Below are 15,888 nucleotides of genomic sequence, written 5' to 3'. Positions count from 1 at the left end.
GCTTTGATGGTTTCATGCGATACAAGACGGAGCCAACATGAAGCGATGGAGGTACAGCATTAGTCCGAGCTGGTTTATGAACATTTTGTCACCAAAATGAAAATGTTCTCGGTTGCTGGTTCTACATTATTGTATTGCAGTTCAGCAGGCAATATTAATATTGAGGAGTTTCAGCAGCTGAGTTTGACACACAGACACACTCTGGCTTTGATTTATTGTGGGAGAAAATCAAAATACTCATAATTTCCCCCTGCCACCGGAAAGAGTGAACATTTAGTTTAAAGATGTACCGACAAGCAAACAGTACTCCGCACGAGACAATTCTCAACAGCACATCAACTTATCGACCAAAGTTAACAATCTCAAAACTTCTGAATGTTATTAATAAAGACAAACATCTCAAACAACTCCTTTCAAAATACCCTAAAATAGGAAGATTGTTTTCTCATCCATTTTTAACTTTAGATATGTTTACATGAGACTGTTTGTGTGACTCGTGGTGCGCTCCAGACAATGAAACAAAGTTAGAAAGGTTGCAGACAGCGATGAGGAATCAAAAATAATATTCCCCATGTTCCAGAAGCAAAGTACGTTCAATTTATCAAAGCACCCGTGTGGTGAGTAAATAAATATAATGCATGTATTAACTAGAGTAAACGTTACGCAACACCATTCACATGATATTGACTGTTAGACATGAACAGTATGGAGGAACACAGCCATGATGATCCGATTAGACTCAATAATATAAACAGGTTTTGGGTTATTAAGACTTAACGCCTCTCTCAGTAGCCCTATGTACAGATCCGTAACAATACAAGTACCGGGCTGCAACAACTTCAATCAGATTAATCATTTGTCAAGTAAAGATATGAAGACGTCACCTCGGGGCTCAGGGAAACCTTGGTGGCCAATTTCCCGACGTTACATAAACAAAGTGATGAATCATGAAAAATGATTGTTGGCTGCAGCTAGGGATGGGATATAGATTTATATCGCAGATCGGAATAAAATAAAATAAAATAAAATACACAAGTTGATCGTGGTGTAGAAGTGAAAATCATGAGCCTGATTATGGAAATATATATATAAGAATTATTAGGTAAGAAAGAACAGACTCACACAATGTTGCTATTATTTGTATCTTTTATTTATCCGTTATTCATGCAGCGGTACCTTATGATTACCAAATCTAAGGTTGGTTTTTTCCTTTCACTAAAAATATTTGCTTCTTGACAAGATCCAAGGTAAAGTGATTCCAGTATGTTTTAGTGTCGTTTTTAAGAGTTTTAAACATATCGGGATGATTATCGGGATAATATTGTGAATCTGGATTTTTTTTTTTTGGCCAGGATAATCTAGACATTAAATCTCCACACCGTCCCACGTCTAGCTGCAGCACCAACGGTGACCATGCAGATGAAACCGCTCTGAAAAAGTCCCCGTGACTGATGAGCGACGCTCCTTTCTAACTAGACCTAAATCCAAGAGGAACATGTCAAATCAAAGTGAGATAAAACACAACGTGTCAAGTGTAAACAAAGAGTTAGTGTAGAAGACTTTACGCAGGATACTCTGTGGTGGCTATTGTCGCCGTGCAGCTGAAACAACACAGATCCAGATTCACTAAAGGTTTGCACAGAGAGGATGAATAAGCAGATGAGACAGCCATGCCTGAAGATTAAAGCTCCTTCTCACGGTCATGTACCTGTGTGTGTACTCGCTATATTTACACATGATTTCCTGCTAAAACAAGACACCAACAGTCATCAAAATGTTGCATCAACAGTCGTCCGTTCAGTCACCGCTGCAGTTATTGTTCAAGGCACATCGCTGTCATCATCGAGTCGGGAAGAACTGTGAGAAGGAAATGTTTGGAGCAAAGATGTACCACTTAATAAATGAGTCCCACGACAATAAGAAGACGTGTTCAAGGGCCACACATTAATCTACAGACCGTTGTGTGAACTCAAGGAACGGATGACAATGCACTGAAATCAGAGGATTGCCCTTGCAGTGCAGTCTTAGTGAATCTGGACCTGAGGTTGCCGTTTATCGAGTGACTTTTAAGAGTTGACGGTTTCTGAAATAAGAGGTCAAATAAAACCCTGGGCCGAGGTTAAAACCGTTTGAAATGGTAGCATAGACCCGAATGCATATCATAAAAACATCTTTGACAACGTGACCTGTGGCTTTACGGAGTTATCGTGGGTTGGCGGGCTACATGGAGCTGTTGGCTTTGGTCGACCAAATAGTTTGGACCGCAACACAAGACGGAGCGCAACGACCCGACTAAACAATCAAACAGTAGAAATGTGTTTCTCCTCCATGGTATGGCGTCTGTCATTGTCCACTTTAGTCAATAGATTAAGCTGGGGGTTGGATTCTTTTTTTTTTAGCCCAGGGTTGCACACGATGACATATGGGCTGGTACAGGGGGGAGGGGGGCATGCATTCAAAAAAATAAATAAAAGAAAAAAGAAAAAAAAATAGAAATGCATGCATGTTTGGGGAGGAAAGCCTCGACCCTGCTCCTGATCCAGGCTCTACATCTTGAGTTCCGGGTTTTGGCTCAGACATTTAACATCAGAGACATCATCTGTCAGTCACTTCTGCTGAGTCACATCTCTTCTGTTCCCCTTCCTCACGTTCGTGCGCTCATGTCAAATGTAGCAGGGTACCGAATTTAAAAAGAAACGTAGCTCCGTTAGTCCTGAACGAAAGAAGAATATGCCGAAACCACCGCACTCGGCATCGGGAGCTTGTTTGAAAGGACGAGCGTTAGAAGGTGTTAATGACATATTTAACTGAGACTGAAGGACGAGCAAACAAAAAAATAAAAATAAAGTCCTCCACACCCACGTCGCTGTGCAGCAGTCACAAGTGGCATCCAAAAATCCTTCTTTTTAACTTGGAGGACAACTCCAAAACAAGTTACAAAAGGGAGGAATGTTAAAAACGGGGTCCTGTTGGACACGGACAAAGTCCAAAAATGGAGGGAGACGCAAGGGAGGTTGGGAGAGAGACAGTTCCAGTCCTAGTCTGGTTAGCAGATTAATAATGAGGACCTCCTTTCCATGGTGCTGGTTGCCCCCTGTATCTCACTGGTTTTGCCATCTTGCAGCCCAGTCCTCACTGGTAGATATGGGATGACTAGAACAGATTAGTGAAGAGTCCGGGCAAAGCCTCGTCCTGGATGACTGAAACTGTTGGCAAGATCACATGTAGCCGAGGCTCGGCTAAAGGTATGTAGCAAGCTGGAGGGAACAAGGGGACTAACATTTACAGTGAGGCTCTTAGCACTTTCAGAGCCCAGCAAGTAGTTTAAATTGCACGAATGCTCCTCCATAACTTGAGTTCAATGGTTAGGGGGCCGAGAGGCTTTAGGCGCCCACCTGACAGGTGTGGTCCAGTGGGTGGATCAGGGGGCTTGAGGGGGCCGGGGTTGAGGTGTGGGCCTGGGCCGGCTGGTGGCTTTGGGCTGGTTGATCTCTGGCAGCAGTCGAATGTGGCTGGATCATAGTAGGGGCTCGAAAGGCTGAAAGAGGGAGACAAGTGGGGAGTCAAACGGGCTGACACTGATTCCTGACGTACAGCTTTACAACGGTGTCTCTCGGTCGTCCACACAAAGATATAACGAGAGCTGTTCTCTCCAGAGCTTCTTCTACCCGTGTGATGCTTCACCCTGCATTAAACCTACCTGCTTCTGCTAGTTGAGGCTCATCCGCACTGTCACTTTCCTGCAATAGGAAAGGAAAACACCCACGTTACCCTCTATATCATACATGTTTAATAACCTGACTAGAAATGATAAACACAGCTGAAGTTTTAAACTGTAACTTGGCAGAAAAAAAGTAGCAAACAGTGAATTAATTCCATTATTAAAGCACACAAAGGCTGTTGTGTTACGTGGTTATGCAGACAGACAACACACTGTTCTGTAATAAACTAGAAGTGGACATGCAGTGCAAAGAATCTTCATTTTTGCATTAAATATCTGACTAATATAAAAAAGGACATAACAGGCATCTTCATGTTCTATCGCTACATGATGCAAGCTTACCATCAGAGTGTGAAAAACAGGAAGTACGTACAAGATGATGCCTTAATATGTACAGTAAAAAAAACTACAGTAATCAATCAATCTATGCTCATCTTCAGGCAGCAATTCAAGCAAACGGTACAGTGACTTAGTGCAACAGTGACAACAAGCGTATGGAAACATGCAGGTACAAGACGACGTGGCGAATGCAGCAGTGCGGTGGTAATGGGACAGCCCGAGCTGAGTGAAGCAGCAGCGATGACCCACGTACAAGCGACACCAAGGACGACATATGTGACGGTTAAATGAGACGAGGCGGCTCTTACGAGTCATTTCGACTCTGGTAGGGTCTCTCCCGGGTTTTCTTCCCCCGCTGGACTGGCCGGGACTGGCGACTGGGGCTCGGGGGGAGGCATGGGCAGCGGCATGGGCAGCGGCATGGGCAGCGGCATGGGGATGGGCTGACTCTGGCCTTCTGCGCTTTCTGGACCCAGATTAGATTTGGGCTGGCCTATGATTACTGTGTAACCTGTTGGATCGGAGCATGAACACACACGGATCCTGCAGCGTGAGAGCATATTCACTGGTGAGGTTACCTTCAACACAGATTGTTCTTACAGACGCTGTTTCAACATTGACAGACATGAGGTTAGGCAATATCCATACGAATACCATTCCGTTTTAAAAACGCAGAACTTTTTATGCGTTTACGTCTAGGATCCACACTACTCCGGCATTTTCGGGGACGTGCATGAAAACGCTGCCGACCTCGTTTTAGTTTGAAAACTCCGAGGTTGCTTATTTTAGGGGTCTGGGTTTTATTAGACACCCACGTTCCGTTCTGATTGAGTTTTATCAGACGTCTGCTTCCCTGACGTTTCTTAATTGTTCCTTTTTAAAACGAAAAAGTAGAAGTGTGGATGCAGCCTTAGTCGAGCTACTGTGACGTTACTGGACTTAAAGCAAGATCATGCGAGTTTTAAAAGAGGAAATAATCTTCTTAACAATATCTGAGACTATGGACAGCAGCCTCCCTGTTAAGCAGCATGTGGAGCTGCTGACACAGGAACCGAAGGATCCCTGATTCTCATGCTGCTCGCTCCACCTTAACAGTTTGTCATTGTGCGTCTTGTTACAGGAGATAAACATCGTCCTCATCACGGTGTACTATATGAAAAGGTTTTTATATCTTTCTCTATAAACGCCTCCTGCAAAAGCTGCCTCAGTATCTCTCTGCGACAGATGTGCACGATGAACCCTGCTTAACATCGTCGACCAAACTGTGACCTAATTTTAATCCAGAGAAAAGCATCGTGTACTTTCTAGCTAGAAACACCAACGTCTCCGGTAAACAAGACCAACAACAACAACAGAGGAATCTAAAGCGATCCAACACTTCACTCTAGACTCAACAAAAAGGTATTAAAGACCACGATTATAGTAGTTTTAATTCCAACAGTCAAAAATGCAACATTTGTCCTTTCTTGACTTGAGCTTTGGAAACATCGCCATGACTGACATGTTTAACGTTCTGTGCATTAAACCCTGATGGAGCGTTGCAGGAACGAGTCCTAAAACTCAGGAATGAGTCAGCATTTTAGCCCTTCCAGTTCCCTCGTCTCAAAGTCAACGGGGTTTTCGGTTAGATGCCTGAAACGAGGTCTGTGTTTTGTTCTACAACATCAAAGACGGTTGCTAACAAGTGGCTACATGAGACGACCCAACTAAACAGGTTGTGAGAATTCATAAATATAATAATACATACAAAGATCTGTTTATGAATTCTCACACAACCTGTTTAGTTTGCTGTTTAGTTTGCTGTTTATTAAACGCGGCCCCCTATTTACTTCAATTCATCAAGACCTTTCTCCGTTGTTTTGATCTGTTTGCCATGGAGGCATGTAAGAAAAACATTAACAATTCAAGGTAGCACGGCCTGAGCAACTGATATACAAATGGTCATTTTGTGGGTGAAGTAATCTTTTAATTGATCGGTATGAGGCGTGTGAAATGCACCATGGTTAAAGGTCGTCACACCCTTGGGGGAGCGTGTACCATCTCCTAGATGTACGGTAGTTAATCACGAAGCTAAAGGATACACAACGGCGTGCAACAATCTATGAATTTTTTTTCTTCTTTAAATACCAGAAATAAAGTATTTTCAACATCAGCGTTGAACCCTAACTATGTTTAGCGCCCTCTCACCTCCGTCCTGCTCTGCTTTGATTTGGGCCTCCAGGTCTTCCGGGTCCACGTACTGGTAGTTGTCATCGTCGTCGGGTGGTTTGCACTTCCCGCAGCAGAAACAGCAGCAGCAGCAACAGCAGCAGCAGGTGAACATTGTGCAGCACAGTACCAGACCCTGCAGGAACCAACAAACAGAACCACATATAAACACCATCAACGAGGAGGCACACAGGAGGACCCAACAGGACTGACCTCTGCACACTTAGGATTCATGTGTGAGAGCTATAGTGAAATAAGGAGAAGGTACTTTATAATCTTAACAGTCATAAAAGTGTGTTACCCAGGAGAAGAGAAAAGATCAATCCTATTTTGAAAGTTTGTGTTCTGATTCTGACACGAGAAATGTTTCACTTCATAATTTACCAGAACTAGCTGTAGAGGGAAAGAACAGAGCCATCCCATAATGAACTATGTAACACTACAAGCTCTGGCTTCATACTAAGGTAACATCTATTGGTGACCACATGTACATTACCGTTCAAAGATATGGAATCAGCTGTTCTACATTGATGTTTTTCTTAGTTCCTTCAATACGAACCTTCTATTGTGAAGCTTGAAGAGCTTCCAGCTTGTTCTAGGCTGCATCATTGTGCACTCGACACTGAAACAGGAGCCCGTTGATATTCAAATCTGCATATATTTTCACGCTAAGCTTCCAGTTTCTTTTCCCAACGACTCGTGATTTATTCTATTGTTATTCAACTGTTGCTCAGAGGGATCTTTGTCTCTTTCTGTCGTCAGTCTGGTTCAACTGTTGAACAGCGTGTTGTACCCCACGTACAAAACAAGCTCTTCATACAAAACAACATTCATCTGTAAGGAACAACAACCTAACAGCATGAAAGACAATTAAACATTTTTGGTCATAATCATGCAGCCCTAAGTGGAATTGATCAATACTACACTGGTTGCATATAAAAAGCCCTTAACTGTAGCAACTTAACCCGTCCCCTTCATGCATAAAGATGGTAAACGAACCTTAAACCACCACTTGGACATGAGGAAGTAATATTTGACGCTCTCCTCTCCGAACTGTTCGGACACGTAAAGGCCCATGGAGCCATACTCGTTGTAGATCTTCCTCTTGGTCTCATCGTTTAGAATAGAGTTGGCGTTGTTGATCTCCTTAAACTTCTCCGCTGCCTCCGGGTTGTCCGGGTTCTTATCCGGGTGGTACTTCAACGCTAGTTTCCTGTTGGGAGAGAAGAGGGGCACACAGGAAATCAGAGGAAAATGTGGAAAAGTGTTTAAGTGGAGGAGGGATCAGGTTTGATTTATTTTAGGAACAGGAACAGGATTACACTCATTTAGGCAACGGGTTGAGGAAACGCCTTAAGGAATAATTACAACGTGGTTAGCCTGCCTACTCTGGAGAAACTAAGCCTTTCAGAGGACACATCTTAACTCGGCAACAATTCAGATTATTACACGTTCAGACGGCTTACCTGTAGGCTTTCTTGATGTCCTCAGCCGTCGCTCCTTTCTCCAGGCCTAGCACCTTGTACACACTCTCCCCAGCGGTGGACATCTTCCTTTGGGGGCGGGAGGGGTTCGGTTCAGCCATGGCTCACCTCTGTTATTAGGAAAAAGAGACCGAGAGAGAGAGGAAGTCAGAAATCATTTGAAGATGATGAAATGTTAGTAAATGTTGCCGAGGGATTAAAAGATAAAGCGTCGCAGCTTATCGGCCACGTTGCAAGATTCAGCTCAGTTGGCCCGTCAACACTTTGTCTCAACTTCCCAGCACTGCTGTTTACCGAGGGAGCAGCTAGTGTACACGTCAGGACAGAAGACTATTGGTGCCTTTCTGCCTGAAGGAGTACATTGACCAGATGTTCTACCGATCTCAGTTTAGAATACAAACAGACCCTCAAAACTAGGCCAGATACAACTATTATTACTACAATTATCGCTTCTTCCCACACGGTGGAGGTCCTTTCAAAATAATCAGGAACAACCACATATAAGTTGCAAAGACATCTTTCGTTTCAATTAAAGGAGTCTGTTATTCTACAGTGTTGTTGTTTGTATTGTTTTTTGATACTGAATCCAAAAAACATTTCCCCAAAGGTTTGCACACGGCCTCTGTGTTTCCGTCGCTCAGTTTAAAGTGTTCGCACACAGCTGAGGTCTTCGGCACTTTGTTTTCACTTCAACGGCCGAGGTGAACTGAAGCGTGGCGTTCACGGCTGTGACTGTGTAATTAAAATGTTTAATTATAGAACGAGGAAATGTTGATGGCCTACATCTAGCAAACAAATAACTAGGAAATAGAAAAAATTAAATATACATAATATACATAATAAAAGTCGAACCGAACGAACAAATATCCGAATAGTCAAATATTCGGGTCCAACTCTACAGAGGAGCATTTACTGTTGTGAGTTTTCCCCCATTTATTTATTAATCATTTAGTCTGTCAAATGTAAAAAAAGAAGAAGCTCAACATCTTCAAATGTCTCATCATTTTAAACTGAATATGTTTAAGAAAACAAAAGGAAAGGAGGAAACATCTGAAGTTTAAATGAGTAAATACGTGTCACTTAAACAATCATTTAATTAACACACTTGTGGGTCAGTTTCACCTCTAAATACACACCGTGTGGCACAACATTTCCCCCTTCTCCTTTCATTCAAAGGTGACGACTGCACTTAGACTTTAGATGAGACGAAGAGGGACATGAAGAGGGCAGGATGCGAGACGATGCTCTCAGTGCGTAAGCAGGTAGGGTTCGCTCATTTGTTTATAGCAAAATCAGATGGCGGTTCTTTGTTTTTTTCCCCCCACAGGTCCATCTTTAAGGCCTCGTGCACAACGCAGGTTTTGCATCATCTTCCTCTCTTGTGCTTTCAGCGTCTACACCTGACACACAGTTCAGTGACACACAGTTCAGTCTCGGGGTGCACATGCGTGAGGTATAACGCTCCTGGGTTTAGGCGTACAAATCAAAAACAACTGCAATATTATATCCATAGTCACTATTGTTCCGTAACTGGAGTGAAAGAATGACAGTGATGTTAAATAGCTTGGAATTGGTGTTTCACAATGACAATATACAAAAGAGCTTACTATCAAAGTATGGCTACTGTACACACACATACACACACCGACTCTTACTAAGCCACGTAAATAATGCTGTCAGGGTTGTTGACTAAAGAAGATTACATTTTGCTGATTTGACAGATTACATGTCAGAGAAGGCCAATGATCCGGTCAGCCTGTGGCTACCACACGGCCCTGCACGTACGCTTTACATTACTGCGTTTGTCATGAGGCATTTCCATTGCAGCCTCCATTAGAGGGTGAAAGTAAAGACACCCATAAAGGGATTAAAACAATACGACTATGCGGATGTCTGTTCACGCAGGACTAGTAGTGTCAGACGTGATCTCTGGCATATGGAAGGCAATTTGCGTCAGATTTTTTTTGTACTTTAGATATTACAAAGTGGGCAGATTAACAGAGGATTAAAACCCCAGTTGACCTTATGCAGTTATTACAAATCCCCAGCTAATGGTAGAGCTGTGTGAACTGAGGGCTTTTGTTATTTCAGCGAACCATTATGAAGTCGTCTGCTCTCTTTGTGAAGACCTGAACTCAGATATTTAGGTTATTAAAAGGAATACTTCACCCACAAAAATGACCATTTCTATATCAATGACTCATTGCGTGTTACCTTGTATTCTTGAAATGATTGAAAAACTTGATGAATGGAAGTGAACGGGGCTTTGCATTAAACAACGGCATAATCCACATCTCACTTATCCGGTTGTGAACCCATAAAAATCGTACAATTTTAAACATTTCAACCTCGTGCGGACTTGAACAATCAAGTAGCAAGCTTGCGCAAGTGTGAGTGTTTTGCTGTTGTTGACACCTTTAAGGGGTAATCGTTGGGTATATTCTCCCAAACATACCCAACGATTACTCTTTTTTTTTTTTAAGATAATGTTCATAGGAGCAGACTGCAGTTGGATTGGAAGAGGATGAAATTGGATTAGATTAATTGGTTTGTTAGATACATTTTAAATCGATTAGTCTACAAAATGGCAAGAAAAATGTGAAAAACGGTCCCAATAGCCAAGAGCGGTGCTGCAACGTCTTCAAATAGCGTGTTTTGGACTTTTCTTGGACACATATTCAATTTCCAATTCAACAAAAAGACACATTTTAGAATCAGTCATTTAAGTTATTCATCAATTGTATAAAATAATAACGTATTTTCAGTCTATAAATGAATTAACCAACTTGGGTTCAGCAGCGCATGGGTTACACTTATTAATAGAGCTGCAACGATTAGTCGGCTAATCAGTCAATCACAGAACCTTTTTTTTAATATATTGCTCTTATATCATATTAAACTGAATATCTTTGGGTTTTTAGACGGACAAAACAAGACATTTAAAGACATCAACGTGTACTTTTCTGACAATAAAGACCAAACGATTAATCTAGAAAATAAATCGGCGGATGAATCGATAATGAAAATAATCGTAGACCTACTTCTAACATCATCAGTTTCATGAAGCCACTAACATCAGTTATAAAGGTGTGAGACCCGATAGTGATATCGTTAACTTAAGGGGTTATTAGGGTCTAAGGGCGTACAGCAAGGATGAAGGAAAGGTCACAGCAACCACAGGAAGCACACGTATCCATGATGGGGTCAACAGTAGCACTTTCAGCATGAACTTGGTACATCCTGTTTATCAGATTTTAGTTTCAGTGAGTTATAGGCTGTCTTGTGCGTTTACGTGCAAGCGAAGTAACAACTCACATTATCCGTTGTGTTCTCAGCAATCGCACACAAAAAGTACTTAACTTTGCTCACATCCAAACTATTAACATCCCCGTCCTGAGGGCATCTGTTGGAAGAAACCAACATCCACTGGTGGTCAGACAGCTGATAACCATCCTCCCTGACTCACATTTCGGCTTCAACTTCATTTCTGTTTTTGATGAGAAAGATCTGGAGCGCTGCAGGAGAAAGCAGCTTCGCTTTTACCGTCTCTCATCCATTTAAGTAAAAATCCTCCTGTTATTTAAGCTTCACACTACCTTCACACATTAGTCATTTTAAAAGATGGTACTAGTTACAAAAACTAGAACGTGTTGCAAAATGGCAGCTACAATTTCCCACAAATTCTTCTGTCAATAAGAATCTATTCTGATAAGCACGTAGTCATTTTTCACAAACGTTTATGGTTTCCATGCTTCTCAAACGTTAGGATTAGTGGGCTCTTGATTTGAAAGATGAGAGATCAAAAAGGCCAATACTTTTCTCAGCGACGGACACGCTGCAGGACCAGATGGCTCGCCTGCTGAAGCCAAGAAAGCTGATGTAAACACTCCAAATTCTCCCAACATGCTGCACAAACCGTGGGCAGTCTGTGAGGAGAGAGCAGTTCAGTGGAAGAGGCCTTCGCTTTGTACATAAACCTGCAAGACCTCCAGGCAAGAGCAGTCTGACCAATCCATCACCACCGGACCGGAGCGTTCGATGGAGTGTCACTGAGCCAAGTCTATTAGGTTAATTAGCAAACTGCAGTCGTTATGGTGCAGATAAAAAAAATAAATAAATAAACTGCTCTGTATGTACGCAAATGGTGCTCCTTTATCACGGTAACAGGACCTATGGTATGTAAATGACACAGCACAGCCACTAAAACTAGAGACACACTGGAGTGTTTGGTCTTTCTTTCAAAATATTTAGACTGGGGCTCTTTTGTACTCCAAGTTTCATAAAGTGCAGATATTCATCTCACTGTAACAGCGATTCAGCAGGATTTGTTTTTGTGGCTGAAAGGCTGTCAGCTGAGAGACCGAAGCAGAAAATTAGTGAGGCAAAGCACGTGTGTGTGTGTGTGTGTGCGTGTGTGTGTGTGCGTGTGTGTATGAAAAACACACACAGAGAGTGACTTCATTCTCTGCTCAGGTAGACATTATTCATGTATATCTTCACAGAGCAAAATGGCTGTTTGCCATATAGAGAACCTTTAAAAAGCTACTTGTTCAAAAAAAACTCTGGTCTTACACATGAATAATATGACTGAGAACAAGTACTGCTTAGCAGAAATATTTAGACAGTTTATCCCTCTACTTGCAATAGTATGACTGTAGATAAAATATATTTCAAACCAATGTAAACCTGCAGATCAACAAATGTGTGGGCAAAGACACAAAGCAAGCTATTCTACTACTCCGGTCCATATTTAGAAGTACTTAACATTTTTAAAAGCCTATTATTAGAACATCAAAAGACACCAAAGTCCTGTTTGGTGCCAGTTCAACAAAAGACATGTTGTATTGCTCGAGACAAGGACGCTTTTCAAAAATCCACAAATTAGGAAAAAAAAACACGCGAGGACTGAGGGCAACATTGAGAAGATTCTCTCTCAGTGAAGACAGCAACTCTTAAGATAGACTGGAACACTTTTACTCTTAAAATAGCTCTCTTTATTGTTCAGAAATAGCTTCCTAAGGTGTGTCACATGGTAAAACTATGTAATAACAGCCAAAGCCCCCAGAGAAAAATCAATAAAACATACCTCTGCCAGACAATTATTTGATACTCGTATCTGATAACTTCGCCCTCAGTCCGTGTGTACATATCCTGCCTCCATCCCTAACCGACTCCACCCCCCGCCCACACACACAACCATGACTCTAACACGCTGCATCTGTTTATGATCAAAGGTGGTAAGCCGAAAGTAAGAAACCCTCCTGATCTCTTCACAATATGTGGGGATAACAGCTGTCTGCAGTAAAGGCCTCCGGTTGATTAGGACGCCAGTTTAAACAAATCCCACGTCAGTGTAGCGGCATTCTGATTACCGTTAAAACACGCCATGCTGAAAACAAAAAGATTCACTTCACTTTATACGGGTCAGGCTCGTTCATTTGAAGTCAGGGAACATACCAAATCTCCTACAAGGGAGGAGCGAGTTATCAGATAGTTTCTGATGAGAAACAGGATGTCCCAACTTCTGGCTTCGAGCAGGGCAACAGCTCGCCATTTAAGAGCTAAACGATCTGGATGACAGAACTTGGAGGTAACACAGGCTGCGAGAAAGAGCGCCAAGAAAGAGTTGACTCCATATAATTGGGTCATTAGATCTAGCTTCTTGAATGACCACATAGAGGAGCCCGATTCTGCACATGTGGTCACAGGTTGTGGTTTTTCTCAAGTTTGACAAGTTTAGATGCAGAGGTGGAAGAAGTATTCATGTGTTTTTTTTAAACTCTGTTACAAGTGAAATTCCAGAATTTTAAGTTTTGCTTGAGTAAAAAGCGCAAAAGTATTACCATCAAAATGTACCAAATGTACTAATTTTACAGAGAAACCCTTCTCAGGATAAATTATATTATTTGATTATATATATTTGGTACATCACAGCTGGTACTAAAGCTGCCTAATTATATATTTTAATAATTATATTTATATATAACATTATTTTAAATTCAATTTAATCTGCAAAGTAATTTAAGCTATCAAATAAAGGCAGTAGAGTGAAAAGTACAATATTTACCTTTGAATTGTAGTAGTATAGAGTAGCATAAAATGTAAATACTCAAGTAAAGTACAAATACCTCAACAAATGTACTCAAGTACAGTATTCGAGTAAATGCACTTAGTGACTTCCCACCACTGTTTAGATGCAGCATCACACCTTGCAACCTCTTTTTCCCCCATGCTAGCTAAACAAAAGCACACCTTGACAGACAGATGACTTGATGAAGTAATTACGGTCTGGTGTGTGTGTGTTTTGGGGGATAACATGTTCCGGTGTGACGGAAGAAGGAACGCCGCGTGATTGTCGTCTGTTTGTCCTTGTGGAGCCCTAATCCTCCGCTAATCTCCCTGCACATGGAGAACTACTTTCTATGTTACACCCACCCAGTCATTCACACGTAAACGTAAACAGAACACATTCGTACAATTTAACTTAACACGTATATTCCTCTTTGTTCCGTCATGAAATACTTCCGTCTGGTTTACTTAATCAGCAGAATAAAGTGACATGTCGGCCCCGGTGCTGACAGGTTGTTTAGCTGTTTGCTAAACTAAATGTTAGACGGTACACGAGACACCTCACCACTAAAAGTAGTGCATCTATGGCATGACTTCATGAATAAATGCATTAAAATCTGGTACTCGCGGTCCATTATATTGGGCTACCTGCTAGCCAGAAGTAGCCCCGACATTGCTTTAGACAACGCTGCACTAAACTGCACATACATTTTAATGTATCCTCGTGTGTAAATGTGCAACATGAGCATTGTCAAATGTGGCTACAGGGGGTCTTTATGCATTAGCTACGTTTCAGCGCACGCATGCAGCGTTTTCATCCTCAGAAGCGCAAATCCTCATTAGCAGTCGTTCACAACTGTCTCCGCTGCCACCGCCCTCCCGTTTAGAAGTATAACACTTAAAGAAATACATGTTATGTGGTGTTTCGATAAAACATCCGAACGGAAAGTGCACCCTAAGGGTTTGTGAGATGCTCGGTATCATTTTATACGTTCACGTCACCCACGCTACGCTGCCTTTGTTGAGAATCAACTCAGCCTTAAAACGCCGGATTTTTGCATAGAGTTTGGCCTACGCGACCGTGACAGCTATCCACGGTTAGCTAACCTCACCGCTAGCTGATTAAAGTGCTGCCGAGATGCCTTACCTTGTGCAAACTGAACACTGAATATCTCGCTGTAAGGTTAGCTGGATCATAGAGAAGTCCGGTTTAGTGTCTCAGCTCTCTAGTGAAGGCTCATTTTTGGACCGGTGGCTGAGAGGAGGTAACCTGCTGTGGCCGCCGGCTTCGCCTCTTCGTGTACGCTTCTCTTTGCAAGAGGGCACACGCGCTGTGATTGGCCGGTTCCTCCTGCCAGGGAAGGCGATGTTGCTTTCAAGGTTTCCTCCAGAATTCACTTTTCGAGCACATGAAGCTAATCATGAAATCCTGATTTTGCAAATTAATCGTCTCGGAGCCGAAGAAAACAAATAAATAGAGGGAGCATCCAGACTGTTGTAATAACTGCTTTAAATTAGTTATTCACCAAAAGCTGCATATTGCCGCACTTGAGGAAATTAGCCTGTGCCTCTGCAAATACACAATAAAGAATGAAAACAGAAACACGCACGCTTTCCTGAGGATATCAAACATGAAAGAGCAGAGAATTAAGGTTTATTCTTAAACATTTCAGCAGCTCCAGCATCTTACAGGAACCACATTTGATTCAATTATTTGTTCTTGTAATCTAATTTCGTCTCAATATTTAAAACGTTGCTGAGTCATACATGCACCCTTGTGAATTAGAATTAATAAAAAAATGTTCCAACAGTTCCTGAATGCAGCATTTATTGTAAAGCCACTTTTAATCATCGCTTGATTTGACTATTTCTCTTCCATCCTTACCGTCTATGCAAATTTGCATTCAAACAGTCTCATTAGGTTTGTATTGCTCAGTATGAAATATTTTTTATTAGTTATACAAAAAAGGTCCAACAATTAACAGCTTTATGGAGGCAATGATGCGGCTCCATCAACATCCTTTTTATTAATTCTGTTTTTGATTAAATAAGCTTAAACTCAACGAC

At 41.9% G+C, this 15,888-nt stretch overlaps 1 protein-coding gene across 1 annotated transcript; it reads right to left on the bottom strand.

Annotated features, from left to right (window-relative positions):
• Positions 1-1,132: 1,132 nt before the first annotated feature.
• On the bottom strand, positions 1,133-15,108 carry dnajc5ga (DnaJ (Hsp40) homolog, subfamily C, member 5 gamma a). Its single transcript, XM_076084422.1, has 7 exons — positions 14,969-15,108; positions 7,735-7,862; positions 7,268-7,481; positions 6,248-6,404; positions 4,369-4,571; positions 3,701-3,740; positions 1,133-3,538 (listed from the first exon to the last, which is right to left on the bottom strand). Exons 2-5 carry the CDS (start codon positions 7,851-7,853, stop codon positions 4,372-4,374), a joined length of 690 nt encoding a protein of 229 aa, XP_075940537.1. The 5' UTR covers positions 7,854-7,862; positions 14,969-15,108; the 3' UTR covers positions 1,133-3,538; positions 3,701-3,740; positions 4,369-4,371.
• Between the last annotated feature and the right edge of the window lie 780 nt (positions 15,109-15,888).

This window comes from Anarhichas minor, unplaced genomic scaffold, assembly GCF_050575085.1.
Source record: "Anarhichas minor isolate MPS153535 unplaced genomic scaffold, ASM5057508v1 ptg000136l, whole genome shotgun sequence".
NCBI lineage: Eukaryota > Metazoa > Chordata > Actinopteri > Perciformes > Anarhichadidae > Anarhichas > Anarhichas minor.
Note: the sequence above shows the minus strand (reverse complement) of the source record. Positions and strands in the feature narration are given on the sequence as shown.